Raw genomic sequence first — 13,112 nt, 5'->3', positions numbered from 1 at the left:
ACGGTGAGACCTACAGCCCCTGGTGGGTTTTCTGTAGGTGTGAGATGGGGGTGACATCCCAGTGTTTTCAATAAGGTTATGCCGTTTCCCACCCTGGCCGCACACCCTGGCCCATGCAGGCCCAGTTCCGGCTCCAAGTCCCCCCTCCCTGGGCCACACGCTCAGCCTTAACCCCTGTGGCTCTGGCCTGGGTGGGGCGGTCCTGTGGTTTCCCTGTGGTTGTTAAGATAGTCCCCCCGCACCCACTCACACTGCTACTGTTTGGGTTAGAGTGTGGGGTCTGCTGATTAATTTGGGGAGAATTGACAACTTTGCATATTACTGATTATACGGTATAGCCCGTCCTGAATCAGGCCTTTTAATTTTGTTCTCAGTGACGTTTTTTTTTAAATTTATTTATTTTTGGCTGTGTTGGGTCTTCGTCGCTGCACACGGGCTTTCTCTAGTTGCGGCGAGCAGGGGCTCCTCTTCGTTGCGGTGTGCGGGCTTCTCATTGCGGTGGCTTCTCTTGTTACGGAGCACGGGCTCTAGGCGCGCGGGCTTCAGTAGTTGTGGCTTGTGGGCTCAGTACTTGTGGCTTGTGGGCTCAGTAGTTGTGGCATACGAGCTCAGCAGTTGTGGCTCGCAGGTTCTAGAGCACAGGCTCAGTAGTTTAGGCGCACGGGCTTAGTTGCTCCGCAGCATGTGGGATCTTCCCAGACCAGGGCTCGAACCCGTGTCCCCTGCACTGGCAGGCAGGTTCTTAACCACTGAGCCACCAGGGAAGCCCCTCTCAGTGACATTTTATATTTTTTGCATGAACTTCTTTTGTTACATTTATCCCAAGAAATTTGAAATTTCTTATGTTACTGTACCTGATATTTTTTAAATGTTCATTTCTGTCTGTCGCTAGTATGGAGGGAACAGTGGACTTCTTTTTTTTTTTTTGGCCGCACCAAAGTGGCTTGAGGGATCCTAGTTCCCCAACCAGGGATTGAACCCGGGCCCCTGCAATGGAAGTGCAGAGCCCTAACCAGTGGACCACCAGGGAAGCCCCAACAATGGATTTCTTAATACTGTCCTTGTGTTCACCATCCATGCTGAAATAAGTCCATTGAGTAATTCTAATACTTGTCTTTAGATTCTTCATTGCTTTCTAAAAAATGAATCATTTGTTCAGTGCGTAACGACGTTTTGGGGTATTGTTTTTATTTTTAGAGACTTTATTTTTTAGAGCAGTTTTCGGTTCACAGCAAAATGGAGAAGAACGTGGAGATTTCCCATCTACCCCTGCCCCTCCCACATGCACCACCTCCCCCGTTATCACCATCCCTACCAGATGGGACACTTGTGACGAGTGAGGGACCTGCCTGGGCACGCCATCATCACCCAAAGTCCGTAGTCTACCTTGGGGCTCACTCTTGGCGTTGTACGTTCTGTGGGTTTGGACGATGCAGAGTGACATGTTACCTACTACTGAAGGTTCACGGAGTAGTTTCACTGCCCTGAACCCCCCATGCTCTCCTGTTCATCCTCCCTCCCCCAAGCCCCCGGCAACTCCTCATCTTCATACTGACCCCATAGTTCTGCCTTTTCCAGAGCGTCATAGAGTTGGAATCATACTACGAACGTAGTCTGCAGCCTTTTCCGATTGGCTTCTCTCACTTAGTAGTTGGCATTTAAGTTTCCTCCCTGTCTTTTCATGGCTTGATGGCTCATGTCTTTTTAGTGCTGAATAATATTCCATCGTCTGGAGGGACCAGAGTTTATTGGTCAGAGTGCTGATGCTTTTATTTTTTCCTTTCTAAGTTCTGTGGCCTTAATGTTTCCTTCTTGCCGCTCTGCACTGGCGTCGAATGCAGTGGGCGTCCTGGTGTTTGCGTCTTAGGGGAAAGCTCTCAGCATTGAGTTCTGTGTTCGCTGAGGGTTTTTTATAAGCGCCTTTTGTCTGGCTAAGGAAGTCCCTTCTCTTCTAGTTTGCTGAGTTATTTCTTAAATTATAACTAGAACTCTCCCTTAAGAGGTGCTTGTTCTGCATCTATTGAGAGCATCATGTGACTTCCGTCCTTTATTTCACTAGCGAACCAGGCTGATGGACCTTCAGTTGTCCAGCCAGCCTTGCTTTCTGGGACGGACCCTCCTGTGGTGTACACGGGCGTCTCTCCCGGGTCCCTGAGCCCGTGTGCTCGGGGGCTGTCCCCCAGGGTGTGGCTCAGGTCCCCAGCCTTTCCCTCCGTCCCGCCTCCTGCATGGAGCCAGCAGGTTGCCGTCGTCCCCCTGATTCTTGGGTAGGTTCGCAGGTGAAGCCACCTGGGCTCCTGATCCCCCAGATTTGGCCGGGAGAGTCTGTTAGTGGCCTCCCCTGCCCCAGCGTGTGCACTGATGATCAGGTCCTGACTCTGACGCCTGACCCCGACCCACACCATGTGAGGGCATGGCTGGGGTCCTGACCCCTGACCCTGACCCCCACCATGTGCGAGGTGTGGCCGAGGTCCTGGCTAAGTGCCAGGGGCTTCTCCCACTCCCTGGGCTGGGGTCGGGGACACGCTGGGAGCCCAGACCCCCCTTGGCTGCTTTCCTTCCGGTCCTCCCTGGGCTCTGGGCCTTGGCGCCTGCCGGTTCTGAACAAAAGGACCAGAAGGCTAAGACTCCGCGCTCCCAATGCAGGGGGCCCGGGTTCGATCCCTGGTCAGGGAGCTAGATCCCGCATGCATGCCGCAACCAAGACCCGGCGCAGCCAGGTAGATAAATACATACAGTGCGGTCATTCAGCTTAAAAAAAAAAGAACCGGAAGGTTTGTCTGTGATTTCTCAGCGGGGCTGGAAAGGTTACAGCGCCTGGGCCTTTGAAGCAGAACTCGCAAGGCAAGGAGGGGCTGGGCCTCAAGGCTCGGGCTGCCAGGGAGTGGGGGTGGGGGAGTGGGTTAGGCCGGGGAGGTGCTGCTGAGGCTGGCAGGGCTGCGGTGAGGCGCTGGGGAGGAGGGAGCCCCGCCTGGAGTGCAGGGAGCCGGAGGCCCAGGGGCGGGCCCGCAGCCAGGGGGCGCTGGTGGCCATGGGCACCTCGGAGCTGGGTCCCTGGTCCCCTGGCCTCGGAAACAGCTTTCTTTCGCAAGCCAAGAGCTGGCAGCAGCGACCTTTCCAGGCCAGCGAGCTCTCCTTGGCACTGGCCTTGGATCTCGCCTGAGGGCGCCGACCCTTTTCCAGCAGGAGGGTGACCCCGACCTCCCCTGTCCCGGCCAGCACCGGGCTGAGTGGCACCTGTGTCATGACTCCACGCCCCGTTCTGCAGCAGGGACAGCGGCTTCAGGGAGCAGCGGCCATGGGGGTGGGGAAGCTTTGGGGAGTGGCCAGCCTGCATGGGGCTTACCCGGGGCCGGGACAGGGCAGAGGGGAGACGGGGGAGACAGAGGCTGGAACCACCTCGGGGCCTCGGCAGGGGCCAGAGGCCAGACATGGTGGGTGGTGGATGGGTTTGTGGGCGGCGTACCCCGCTGGGCGGGCCTTGCCCGTGGGGGGCCAGGTCAGTACTGCTGACTTAGCCCCGGCGGCCGACGCCCCTTCCCCACTCACACGGCCACTCTGAACCCACCGCGGCTTAAATCTGAGGCCAGGCTCCCTGAGCTGTCAGGGGAAGCCCACCCCGGTGGGCACTGCGGGAAGCAGCCCTGCTGGGTGGCGGGGCCACGGTCCTGGGGAAGGGGCAGAGAGGGCACAAGGGGCCGTGAGCGCTGGGCAGCGTCTGCGGGAGCCCCCAGGCCTCGGCCCCCGCCTGCCCCTCAGCCCCTCCTCGGCCCTTGTCTTGTCCCCTCAGGCCGGGACCCGCTGCTGTTCCTGCAGACCCTGCAGACGCTGTGGTCCACTCAGGAGCTGGGACAGGTGAGCCCTCGGGGTGTGGGCACCTGGCCGCCAGCCTCGGCAGGCTGCCGTGTCGGAATGTTCTGGGGGGTGCATGGGATTGGAGCCGTGGGACGAGGCCTGCTGGACGCTCAGAGCAGGCAGGGAGGGCCTGTGCCCACCACCAGCTCTCCCAGAGGGGCAGCAGGACAGCCCGCCTGGACAGCGGGGGGGATGCGTGTGGTCCGGCGGGAGGAGCTCTGGCGGGGAGGCTGCCAGGGTCTTCCACGGCCACTTGGGGGTCCTGCAGTGGCAGCTGCCACTGCCCAGACCGTGTCCCGCCGTGACCTGTGCCAGGAGGACAGCTCTGCCTCGCGGCCCCCGGGGTGGTGCAGTTACTGGCCCTCGGCCGCTCCTTCCCTGCACTTTGCTCCCTTGAGGCATGGAAAGGGCGAGGGAGGCTGCCCTGGCTCTGGGGAGGACGGGCCCACGCATGGCTGGAGGGAGAGGGCCACATCCTCTCGTGCCAGCCTGGCCTCCAGCTGCCCGCCGAGGGTGGGCAGGGCACCCAGACCTGGGGCAGGCTGGTCGGGCAGGTGTCCGGAGCAGGTTAACTCCAGGCTTCCACAGCGCTGCGTGGTGGAGGAGGGCCGGCAGCCGGCCTCCTCTCTGGACAGGCCTGGGCTCCCCGCCCGGCTGAGCTGCGGGGCCTTGGGCAGATAGCGGCCCATCCACTGCCTGCGCTCAGGCCTGAGAGCAGCCGTCTCTAGCCATCAGCTGGAGAATCCAGAGTTTTTGCAAAAGCCAAACGTTTTTTGATTTTCCAGTTTCGTGCCGTGTGGCTTGAGGGTGAGACTCAGGCAACAGGGCTGTGGCGCTGTTCAGCCTTCCAGTTGGGAGCGGGCTCGTTGCGAGGTGGCATCCTCTGCCCTGGTGTCACGGTGAGCCGGCTTGGGAGCTCGGCTCGACCCTCCATCCCTGTTCACTGAAGGCAGGAGCCAGAGGCCCGCAGAGCCTGAGGACGAGCCGGGCGCTGCCCCGGGGGCGGCGGGGCACGGGTGGGGGGCCTGCAAATGAAGCCTGGGGGCGGTCTCCCTGATGGTTGTTCCTGGGCAGAGTGTCTGTCTCTGGATTTATTTCTCTGGGAAGCGTCCGCTTCCTCCACGTCACCACGGTTTCGGCCGGAGGTCCCTCCCGGTTCCTGACCCCCGCGTCTCCCGGCAGCGCTGCCCCTCCCCCGGCCTTGTGCCTCTTTCCCGGGGCTGATCTCAGCCTTCAGGTAGCCGGACGCCCAAGGCATCGGTTTCCAGGAGTCTTGGTTTCCGATGCTGCATTTAACGCCGCACCTTCCCCCCGAGTTCTGTTCGTCACCGGTTTGATGTGTAGGGGTCCGTCGTCCTTCCTGTTTTCTGATTTCCGCCGTGTCTCCTTCAACATTTCCAGAGAAACACAGGGCTGTGTCTTGATGTCGCTTAGCTGTTTGTTTCTGGCTGTGAAGGCGCCCGGTCCATCTGTTTTGGTTTTTGCACAGGACAGGCTTGTTTTGTGGTTAGTTATATAAACACTCCGAGTTCCCTACTTGGCGAAAGCTCCCGCCTGGAGGGGACACACGTTTGCTCACCAGGGCTCGTCCTGGGTTCCTGTGAGCAGCCGGCACCACGCTGTGCAGTCCAAGCTCAGACGTGTGTGATAACCAAGGGGCCAGCAGCGGGAGATGCGGTGGCTCGAGCCCTGAGGACGAGGGTGCAGGTGAGCCAGAGTGTCCTGGGGGCCAAGGGAGCAGCAGAGGGACCCAGGGGGCGGCCGCATGAGAGCAGCTGGAGCCCAGCAGAGCACATGGAGTTTTCAGGGACCGGACAGGACAGGGAATCTGGAGACGAAGGGGAGGCCAGAGGGCAGGAGGGAAGGAGAGAGGAGGTCAGCCAGGGTCTCAGAGCCAGGGGTCCGGAGGATCGTCGACATGGACGCTGAGCCCACCACGCCAAGGGCAGGGGTAGCACGGGAGGGCGACACGGGGCCAGACGTAAACCCCTGGGGCCCAAACCTGGTGCGTGAGTTCCACCCCAGGGCTGCAGCTACCGCTCAGGGCCACTTGCGTCTTATTCTTTACTTAGTTTTGATTTATTTTCTTTTATAATTCTAGACATATTTATATTCTATTTTCATCCCCAAACCGATACCTTACTGTTCTTTACTCTTAGAGCTTTGATCACCCTGCTTGCGGTCACCATCATGGTGAATTGCTCCTTGTGTGTCCTGTTGTTTTTCATTGTGAGCTCCCCTTAGTGCAGCTTTTTCCCTCTGGTGGCTGAGGGCCAGGTCCCCAGGGCCGTCCCCAGGACCACCCTCCTGAGCACACGTGGAAATCCAAATCCAAAGGCCAGAGCTGGGTCCTTCTAGACCTTTCCTTTTCCCAAGCAAGGGGTGTGGTGCTGATGGAGACCCCGCCCCCCCCTCGGGCAATGCTGGACGGTGGCCCCCAGGCTCTGTGGGAACCGCAGCCCCCTGCTGGTGCCCTTCAGACCCCTGAGAGGTGTGTGTGGCCTTGCCTATCCATCCTGGAGGGTGACAGCTGTCCTCAGGGTCTGTTTGAGGCCATCTCAGGTGAGTTCCAACAGCCACAGCGAGGGCAGCCCCTTCCAGAGAGCCCTTGGGTGCGAGGGCTTCGGCCCCCTGAGCTCACACTTGACGCCTGCAGGTCCACCCTGGGCCGGACCCCAGCAGGTCCTCGGTCAAGGGAGCCGCAGTGACCTGAACCACTGGAGCGGGCAGGGCGTGGCGGGCTGGCCGTGCACAGGGCCCTGCTGGTCACGCAGAGGACGCCCGGCTGCTCTAGAGACGGTGGTGAGATGCATGTTGTCCCGCTGGACGTGGGTGTTGGGGACACACCTGTTCTTGTCTCTGTCTTGCAGCTCTTACGTGTCCCCCAGAGCTTCCCAGCACAGGAGGTAGAAAAGTAAACAAAAGGCATTTTTCAGTTGGGGTTTTTTCCTTTTTTCCGTCTCCTGTTGCTTGCTGGGCCCTGCTGACCTGTCACCGTCTCTGAAGGGCCAGCGCCATGTCCCATGCGTGCCACGCGGGTGGTCAGGGCACAGAGGAGCTCCGCCCAGGGTCTGGCCTGGGGAGCAAGCCCCAGCCTTTGCAGGACCATTGGCCTGGACGGTCCCTGTGCCCGGCCTGGGTGCAGCGGACCAGGAAGGTGTGGGCGGCTCCGTGCGGGTGGGGGAGGCCGGCAGGAGGACTCAACACAGCGAGGCCTTGTGTCTCCACAGCTCCGGGAGGAAGCCCAGAGGGGATTCGCCGCCCTGGAGGACCCGCTCGCCGCCCTCCTGGACATGCTGGACAGCAGCCGGGGCTGGCGGGGGAAGGGCCCCTCCCTGGAGGCCTGGGTCACCCGTGACCTGAAGCGCTGCTTGCAGGCACAGCTGTGCCCGGGGCCGGCCCGGGTGAGCCCTGCCCGCGGCCCACAGCCTGCCCCTTCCCAGCCCGTCCCGGCCTCGGCACGGGCTTCCCACGCGCACCTGGCCGGGCCCCTGCGGCCTGTGGAGGTCGCCCACGGTGGTCGGGGGCTCTCGGCCTCCCGAGAGCCACACGCCGGGCCGACCTCGGCTCCCTTGCCTGTGCCCCTGCCAGCCAGCCCCTGCTCACCCACAGCGTCCACCCACTGGCTCTGGGCTGCCAGGTGCTGGCCGCACTGGGCCTGCCCAAGCACCAACTCCCCACCCGCATCAGGCCCCGCGACTCCGGTTGCCGCCTCCACTGAAGCTGGGTCTGGGGCCTCCAGGGCAGCCCAGGGCTGAAGCAGCTGCAGGCCCGTGCGGTCAAGCTTCTCGCCGAGAGCCCCCCCGGCCTCATAGAGCCACTGGTCAGCATCTTCCAGCTGCAGGACGCAGACCGGAGCCCCCTGCTGGCTCAAGTCCACCGGCTACACCAGGAGGGCAAGTTCAAAGAAGTGAGTGAGACCCTCCCTGTGGCTCTGGGCCTCTCGTCCACGGGCTGGGCCTCCACGTGGGTCAGCGGGGTGGGCAGGAGCCAGGCTGGGGCTCGAGGCGCCGAGCCCAGAAGTGTCCCCTCTGCCCTCCAGCGTGGGGGGCCTTGCAGGGGGCCTCATGTCTGGTGTGCAGGCTTTTGGGGACCAGCTGCTCTGGGGACCATGTCAGGTTCGTGCCTGGTGTGGCGGCCCTGGGAGCCCCTCGCGCTGACCGACTGAGAAAGAGGCTGGGTACAGCCCCCCACACCCTGCCTGGTCTGCACCACGCTCAGGGCCCTTCCTCCCCAGGTGCCCGCCGGCCTCTCCCCCTTGGTCAGCAGCGTGGGGACGCCCAGCTCTGGCCCAGAAGCCCGCGTGGCTGCGGCCCAGCTCCCTTTGTTAACTCCCAGAATTGCTCTCTGGGGGGCTGAGAAGTGCGGGTGTGGGAGAAGCTAGCCGCAGTCTCTGTGCCCCGGGCCCAGATCAGACCCGGGGCCCGCTTCTGTCTTCTCCTGCCCCTGCCCAGACTCACCCAAAGGTCACTTGGTCCTGTGCTGGCCTGGGGGCAGGGGAGCCGAGGCCCCTTGGGGCCCAGCTGCTGCTCCATGAGGACAGACCCTCCCTGCGTGGGGGGCCCTGAAGCCACGACCACGCCAGGCCGGGGGACTGGCCACTGTGCTCTAGTCCTGGTCGGTAACAGAGCACGTGGCCGGGCATCTGTAGGCTGCGCTCGGCCTCCCGGACCTGTCGTGCGGCCCTGCCCCAGAGCCGGGGGCCACGCTCTGGGTGGTGCCCACCCCTGCCTGTTTGCTGGGTCCCTCGGACTGGGTCGGGCCAGTGGTGGTGACCCTGTGAGGGTCTGCGTCCCGAGGGCCCTGCTGGCTCCCACCCCAGGGACCGGCCCCGGCACACCTGTGGTTTTCAGAAGATCGGTTGTGGGGCATCGTGCCGGCTTGGGGCGCAGATTCTCAGCCACGTCAGTCAGGAGTCCCCAGCGTGTGCGACGCATGTGGGTTGGGGGCCGCCCGAGGGGGAGGGCGTTTTGCTCCCTTGTCGTGGGCAGGGCTGGGCCAGGAGCGCAAACGTGGGGCTTAGTGGCTGCAGGTCTCTGGGTGGGAACTGGGGGCTTTTGGAAGCTCGGTGGGTTTGCTGAGTGTCCTTCGTGAGCAGCAGCGGTCCTCGTTGAAGCCCGGAAGGTTCTGAGATGCAGCGGGAGCTCTGGGGTCCTGGCCCAGTGTTCACCGCGGATGACCCGTCTGCGGCTGAGGTCGGGAGCGGCGGGGCCCACGGGTGAGCAGCAAGGGGGCGCTGTCAGCGAAGCTCTGAGCTGTGCTGCAGGCGCAGGGGGCCCTGGGCTCCGCGCACCCCGAGATGCGAGACACGCGATGCCCTTGCGGGGCAGGGGAGGTGGGGCAGCCCCGGGCGCCCGGCTCAAAGGTGCCCTCTCCCTGGGTGGTGAGTCCAGCACCCAGGGCCCAGAGGCTCCCTCCGGGCTCACCTCCCCCGCTGCCTCGTGGGGCCCAAAGTTTCTGGCGCCAGGGTGCCAACAGGCGTGGGGTGCGGCCGGCACCCAGGCGGGTCCCAGGCCCACCCCACACGGGGCCCTCTTCCCGGTGAGGAGGCCCGTCGGAACGGAGGTGTGCGGCCCAGGCCCAGGTGGAGGGTGTGCTGCGCGGCCACGATGGCGGCGCAGGGGCCGGGCGCCCGGCTGCTCGGGGCTCGGCCGGGGCTGAACGGGCGCCGAGGCAGAAGGCGGGCTGGTGTGTCGCGTCTCCTGTTACGCTCAGGCCTTTCAAAGAGCGTCTGGGCGGCCGAATGCGCCTCCCTTGCGCTCTGAGGCAAGACTTGCACACAAAGGGGGCTCTTGTCCCGCACAGGCCCCTCGTGCGAAGAAAGGCCATTGTCCCCGAGCGGGGCGGCCCGGCAGGCAGTGCACGCTCCAGTGCCCACCGCCGCGCCGCCGAGGGGCCGCCTTCAGGCCTGTCCGCTCGGATTAGCGGGGACTCACGACTTAATGCGCTGCGATATTTCATGTCGAGGGCGGCGGCCGGCCCCAGCCGCGTGAATGCCTGCTTTTGTCTGCTGCATTATTTTATTTACATTTTTTAAACAGCTTATCAAGGTAAAAAGATAGCTTTGCTTTAAAAAAAAAAAAAAAGCCCCTTGGCTCCAGGCCCGCGCTGAGCCGCCGAGGACGGAAGGCCCGTCCCGGGGCCCGGCCGCCGGGTCTGGGCACCTGCCCAGCCCCCCTGTTGGCCGAGCGGGCAGTCGGGCGTCCGTGCAGGGCTCTTCCCGCTGTCACCGCCCCAGCCCCTCTGGTCTTCTTAGTTACTTTCCCCCAAAGCGGCAGCTCTGGGGTCCGTCTGGTCAGAGGTCCCTGCAGCCCCACCCTGACCCGGCTGCAGGGCAGCCCTCTTCTCGGTGGCTGGCTCTCAGCCTCCTGGGCGGAGGTCAGGGAGGCCCGCAAGGTGCCAGGTGGGCCCAGCCCTGGGCAGTGTCCATCTGCAGGTCCCGGCCACTGCCCTCCTCCCATTGGGCCTGCTCCCCGGCCTGGGTCTGGAGCCAGTTGCAGGCACCTGGGCCAGCAGGCGATCTTCCTGCATCCGCGGGGCCCCCCACGTGGCCACGTGACCGGTGGTAAGCCGTGGGCAGCCTGGCCTGCTGGCCCCTCAGCAGAAGCTCAGACTGAGAAGTGACCAGAATCCAGTTCTCAGCCAGGCCCAATAGATCCAAGGTGGAGTCCAGGCCGGGGGCTTCCTAGAGGAGGTTCTGCTGCCAGGTAACCGTGGCCGCCCCCGATGGAGTTAGGGCGCCCTCCCGTGGCCGGGTGAGGCCAAACGGTCCCCCTCCTCGTCTTGTGCCCCCCAGCCTCCAGGCTACGGAGCTCCCCAGGGCTGCGGGGGCAGGACAAGGGCACTTCCCAGACTGTCCCTGGGGGTGTCCATGGCCTTCCAGCCCTGGATGCTCTGGCCACACCCCTCAGTGTCCACGCAGGCTGCCTGGCCAAAAGAGGGCAGCCTGGGTGCACAGAGGCTCCAGCCTGGCCTGGATAGAGGCTGGCTGCCCTGGAGGAAGAAGGCAGAGAGAAGGGGACCCAAACCCTCTGACAGTGTCGTCCTGTGGCCAGGGCTTTGCACCCCTCACGGGGAGGGGGACGGGGGGGGGCCTGTTGAGGAGCTGGATCCTCAGACGATGGAGGCCGACAGCCCAGCAGAGTGGTGAGAAGCAAGGGGCTCACCTCGCTGCCCCCTCCCCTCCCCACTCCCAGGTCACTGCCCAGGGCCTGATCTGGGGGGTAGGAGGGTCCCAGGCCCCCAGTCGTCCCTCCCACGGCCCCTTCTCCAACCGTGGCATGGCCCGACCAAGCCCAGGTCCAGATGTTGGCCCTTCAGTAGCCTGGAAGCCAGGCAAGGGTCCAGCAGATGCAGGACACTGGGGACGGGGTTCTGACCACCCCAGGTTCTGAATAAAGTGTGTGAGGCCGCCAGTGTGGGCACTCTGGCCTTCTTGGATGAGGGTCCGGATCTCCCTCAACTTCTCGGGGGTTTCCCGTCCAGAAGAGGTCGGTGCCATCCTGTGAGGCTGGAGTGGTGCCCAGGAAGGCCCCCACGTGGTGGCACCTGCGCCCTGCCCGCAGCCCTGGGCCCCTCCCCCAAGCCCTGCACCCTCTCCTCAACCCTGGCTCCTTCCCTGGCCCCGCCCCAGCCCCTCCCCCATTTCTGCTTTATCCCCCTCGCCCAAGCCCTGCACCCCCCTTCCCCTGGCCCTGGGCCCCCTGGGGCCTGGCCGAGGCTGAGCTCCTGGACACCGGCCAGGCCGCGGGGCGCCGGGTCAGTGCCGCGCAGGGAGAGGCCCCCCAGCCCCGCGCCCCCGCCGCGCGGTCCAGGCCTCCACCGGAGCAGCCTTTCCCAGGCCGCTATTTTGGGCCTTCTGTGAGCTGCAGGGGGCGGGGCCGGGCTGCCCGGCTAGTTATTTTTGCTCATAATGGGAGCACGACGTATGGAAATTATTAATAGCAGAGCGGCCTGTGCTACGTGCGGGCGCCCAGGGCCGCGCCGTTTCCTCTGCTGAGTCGGGGGAGGGTCATGCGCCCCGTGTAGGGCAGGCCGCCCAGCGTGCCCACTGCCCCATATGAGGGGCTGCCTGGGGGTGGGGGGATTCAGAGCCTCTTGCTCTGTGGCTCCTGGGGCAGCTCTCTGCATGCCCCCAATGCACGACCGCGCCGGTCCCGCTGCCATGGACCTGGAGCGAGCCTGCCCCATCCGACGACTCCTAGTCACTGGGGCACGTGGTGTGGCTTGTGGAAAGGGTTCAGAGGCCTGAAGGAGCCCCGCGTGTCAGGGCCGCCGCAGTCCCTCGGGTCTCCCGGGCGCACAGAGTGCACTCGCTGTGGGCACTGTGAATGGTGGGAGGGGATGCTCCCGGGAGGAGTGGGGCAGCAAGAGCAGACGTGGGGAGAGCGGTGTGCACCGTGTCCAGGCCCCATGGCTAGGTGATGGGGGCTTCTGTCCCTCCCTCTGCGTCCTCCACCCTCTCGTCAGCAAGCCAGGACCCAGGCCACCTGGCTCAGCTCGCACTTTGCGGCCCCGACCAGGCCGCACCCCAGTCTGGAGGGCACAGGGGTCGTTCCACCCACCCCACCGCGTGCGGGGCCTGGCTCAGCACAGGGGGGCTTGTAGGCTGGAGCACTGCCTGGTTTCCGGCCCTGTGGCTGTGCCTGCAGCGACTGGGCAGTGACGGGGTGGGAGTGGGGGCTGCAGAAGGGCGGGAGCCCCCACCTGTGGCACCGCCTGTCCCCCAGGCCCAGTGTCATCCGGTCCCTCTGTTTCCCAGGCCATCGTGCTGGGCGCAAAGCTGCGGCTGCAGGCAGATCTTGATGTTGAGAAGGTAAGGGTCATTCTCATGCAAACCGCGTAGCTTCCAGCTCCAGGGCTCCAGAAATGTGGTGTAGGGAGGGTCCCTCCCACTGAGCCCTGAGCCTTGCTCCCCACACGGCTGGGGCCAGGGCGCTGGAGGGCAGGGGTCACATGTGACTACCTGCTCATGTGAGGAGGGTCCAGGACTAGGGGAAGGGAGGGGCCAGCAAGGGCCTATGTGTGGCCAGCAGGCATGGTGTAACGTGCTCAGAAGGTGGCCGATCGCCAGGAGTTCACCAGGCATTCCTTCTCTGCTCTGGGGTGGCTGGAAGGGTTCTCAAGAATGGGGGCTCCCACAAGGACCGCCCACCTGGAGCCCTGGTTTGGCAGATGGGCCTCTGTCCAATCTGGGCTCCAGACAGCCTGCCCTATGTGACCACCTGGGGGAGGGGAAGGCAGGTGAGGAGGGGTCT

At 64.0% G+C, this 13,112-nt stretch overlaps 1 protein-coding gene across 31 annotated transcripts in view; it reads left to right on the top strand.

Annotated features, from left to right (window-relative positions):
• EXD3 (exonuclease 3'-5' domain containing 3) overlaps nucleotides 1-13,112 on the top strand; it is a 76,405-nt gene that overhangs the window by 19,039 nt on the left and 44,254 nt on the right. For 9 of the 31 annotated variants that reach the window (XR_012332782.1, XR_012332783.1, XR_012332784.1 and 6 more), the window contains exons 1-5: nucleotides 5,569-6,417; nucleotides 6,512-6,657; nucleotides 7,086-7,259; nucleotides 7,598-7,765; nucleotides 12,617-12,670. Coding sequence is in view for 24 of the 31 variants with exons in the window: in XM_073806914.1 (XP_073663015.1) it covers nucleotides 6,249-6,417; nucleotides 6,512-6,657; nucleotides 7,086-7,259; nucleotides 7,598-7,765; nucleotides 12,617-12,670 (711 nt within the window). In the remaining 7 variants the exon portion in view is untranslated. The other 22 variants (XR_012332786.1, XM_073806912.1, XM_073806922.1 and 19 more) reach the window with 11 other exon arrangements.

The sequence above is a fragment of the Tursiops truncatus genome, chromosome 6 (genome assembly GCF_011762595.2).
Source record: "Tursiops truncatus isolate mTurTru1 chromosome 6, mTurTru1.mat.Y, whole genome shotgun sequence".
NCBI classification, from domain to species: domain Eukaryota; kingdom Metazoa; phylum Chordata; class Mammalia; order Artiodactyla; family Delphinidae; genus Tursiops; species Tursiops truncatus.
Note: the sequence above shows the minus strand (reverse complement) of the source record. Positions and strands in the feature narration are given on the sequence as shown.